This window comes from Amphimedon queenslandica, unplaced genomic scaffold, assembly GCF_000090795.2.
Source record: "Amphimedon queenslandica unplaced genomic scaffold, v1.1 AMPQUscaffold_6350_Cont21690, whole genome shotgun sequence".
Taxonomy (NCBI): Eukaryota; Metazoa; Porifera; class Demospongiae; order Haplosclerida; family Niphatidae; genus Amphimedon; species Amphimedon queenslandica.
Genome location: NW_003553357.1, coordinates 1 through 1,855, shown reverse-complemented (window position 1 = coordinate 1,855; position 1,855 = coordinate 1). Strand labels below are relative to the sequence as shown.

The window sequence follows — 1,855 nt, the reverse complement described above, 5'->3', positions numbered from 1 at the left end:
ACTGTCAATAAAGTAATTAAGTGATGATGATTTAACAATATTTTTAATAATATTTTAGGAGAAACCATTGCTAGCTGTGTAGGGTAAAGTTGGTTGTGGCAAGGTTAGTACTTAATGCATTATGATTTGTTTTAATCAGCACACACAGTCTACTCTTCTTCAGTGTCTATTGAAAGAGCTACCTGCTTTGAGTGGTACGGCAATGGTTAAAGGATCAATTGGGTATGCTAGTCAAGAAGCATGGGTGTTCTCAGCTACACTGAGGGACAATATACTGTTTGGTTTACCGTATGATTCTGACAAATATGAGTCTGTGATAGAAGCGTGTGCTCTTGAGAAAGTAATTGTATGTGTACTTGTACTTATTTTGTTGTTGGCATAGGATATTGAGCTACTGCCTGAAGGCGATTTGACTCTAGTAGGAGAGAGAGGAGTGACTCTCAGTGGAGGACAGAAAGCTAGAGTAAATCTAGCGAGGGCAGTCTATCGTCAAGCTGATGTTTATCTTCTTGACGATCCTCTGAGTGCAGTAGATGCAGCAGTCAGTAGACATCTTTTTGAGAGGTGGATATAAATTACTTTGTGACAATAATCAAATAAAGGAAATTCACTGGCATGTGTTTAATTTGAGCTGATTTTGATCAAGTTGAAATTCTTTACAAATTTCTAAAGCCAAAAATTGGGCCAAAGACCATGGGCTATAGCACATGGTTTTTTAGCCAAATTTGGTCAAAATGGCTAGGAGAAAATTTCTCAATTTTTATAATTTTACCTGGTACGTATACATGTTCTTATGTTATGTTTCAAATTTGAGCTGATTCCGATCAAGTTTAGATTTTATACGAAATTTTTAAAGTTACTCAGAAGTCGGATCAAAGACCGTGGGCTATAGTACATGGTCTTTGGCCAAATTTCATCAAAAATGACTAGGAGCCAATTCTGCTTTTTTATAATTTTTTCTGATGCATATACATGTTTTTATGTTATTCTTCAAATTTGAGCCAATTCCAATTGAGTCTAAATTTTTTACAAATTTTTATAAGTTGCTCAAAAATTAGGCCAAAGACCATAGGCTATAGCCTTTGGTCTTTGGCCAAAAATGACTAGGAACCAAGTCTTCATTTTTATAATTTTTTCTGATACACTTACATGTTTTTATGTTATTTTTCAAATTTGAGCCAATTCTGATCAAGTTTAGATTTTTTACAAATTTTTAAAGTTACTAAAAAAACAGGCCAAAAACCATGGGATGGTTTTTGGCCAAATTTTATCAAAAATGGCTAATAAAAAATTCTCAATTTAATAGTAATAGTGTATGCATTATTACTGTTTTGAAGCAACTTTTAGTAACTTTTTTGTAATTGACCGATGTATTTTTAAAGGTGTATTTGTGGAATATTATCAGACAAGATTGTTATACTAGTAACTCATCAAGTACAATATCTTGAACGATGTGATGCTATACTTGGACTGAATGAGGTGCAGGAGTAATGAATGTAGGGTTTTATTTATAGAATATTCTGTTAGGGTCGTGTGTTAGTATATGGTAATGCAAGGGATGTTCTGAAAGAGGACAGTGGTATATTTGAACTATTAGTTGATGATACCAGTACTTCTGATGATGGCTTTAAAATCAGGAAACAAAGTATTAGTACTGGATTAGAACCACAAAGTAAACATAATCATAATAAATTTATTTATAATCTTATGATAGCATTGGTGACATTTGAACAAAAGCTAAGCAGTTTGAATGAAGATGATGATGATCATGAAAAAGATAATTCTGTTGAACAATCTCAAGAAGAAGTAGCTTCACTCAAGAAAATCTCTTCAACTGACACAGTGAGTCTATTAT

The 1,855-nt window shown here is 33.0% G+C and overlaps 1 protein-coding gene across 1 annotated transcript; it reads left to right on the top strand.

The window, feature by feature from the left end:
* Positions 1–87: 87 nt before the first annotated feature.
* On the top strand, positions 88–1,842 carry LOC109592087 (multidrug resistance-associated protein 4-like; the record flags this gene model as incomplete). The annotated part of the gene is made up of 6 exons (XM_020007646.1): positions 88–103; positions 149–340; positions 383–564; positions 1,383–1,479; positions 1,528–1,672; positions 1,715–1,842. Coding segments are annotated over exons 2-6 (690 nt in total), but the record flags the coding sequence as incomplete, so codon positions are not given.
* Between the last annotated feature and the right edge of the window lie 13 nt (positions 1,843–1,855).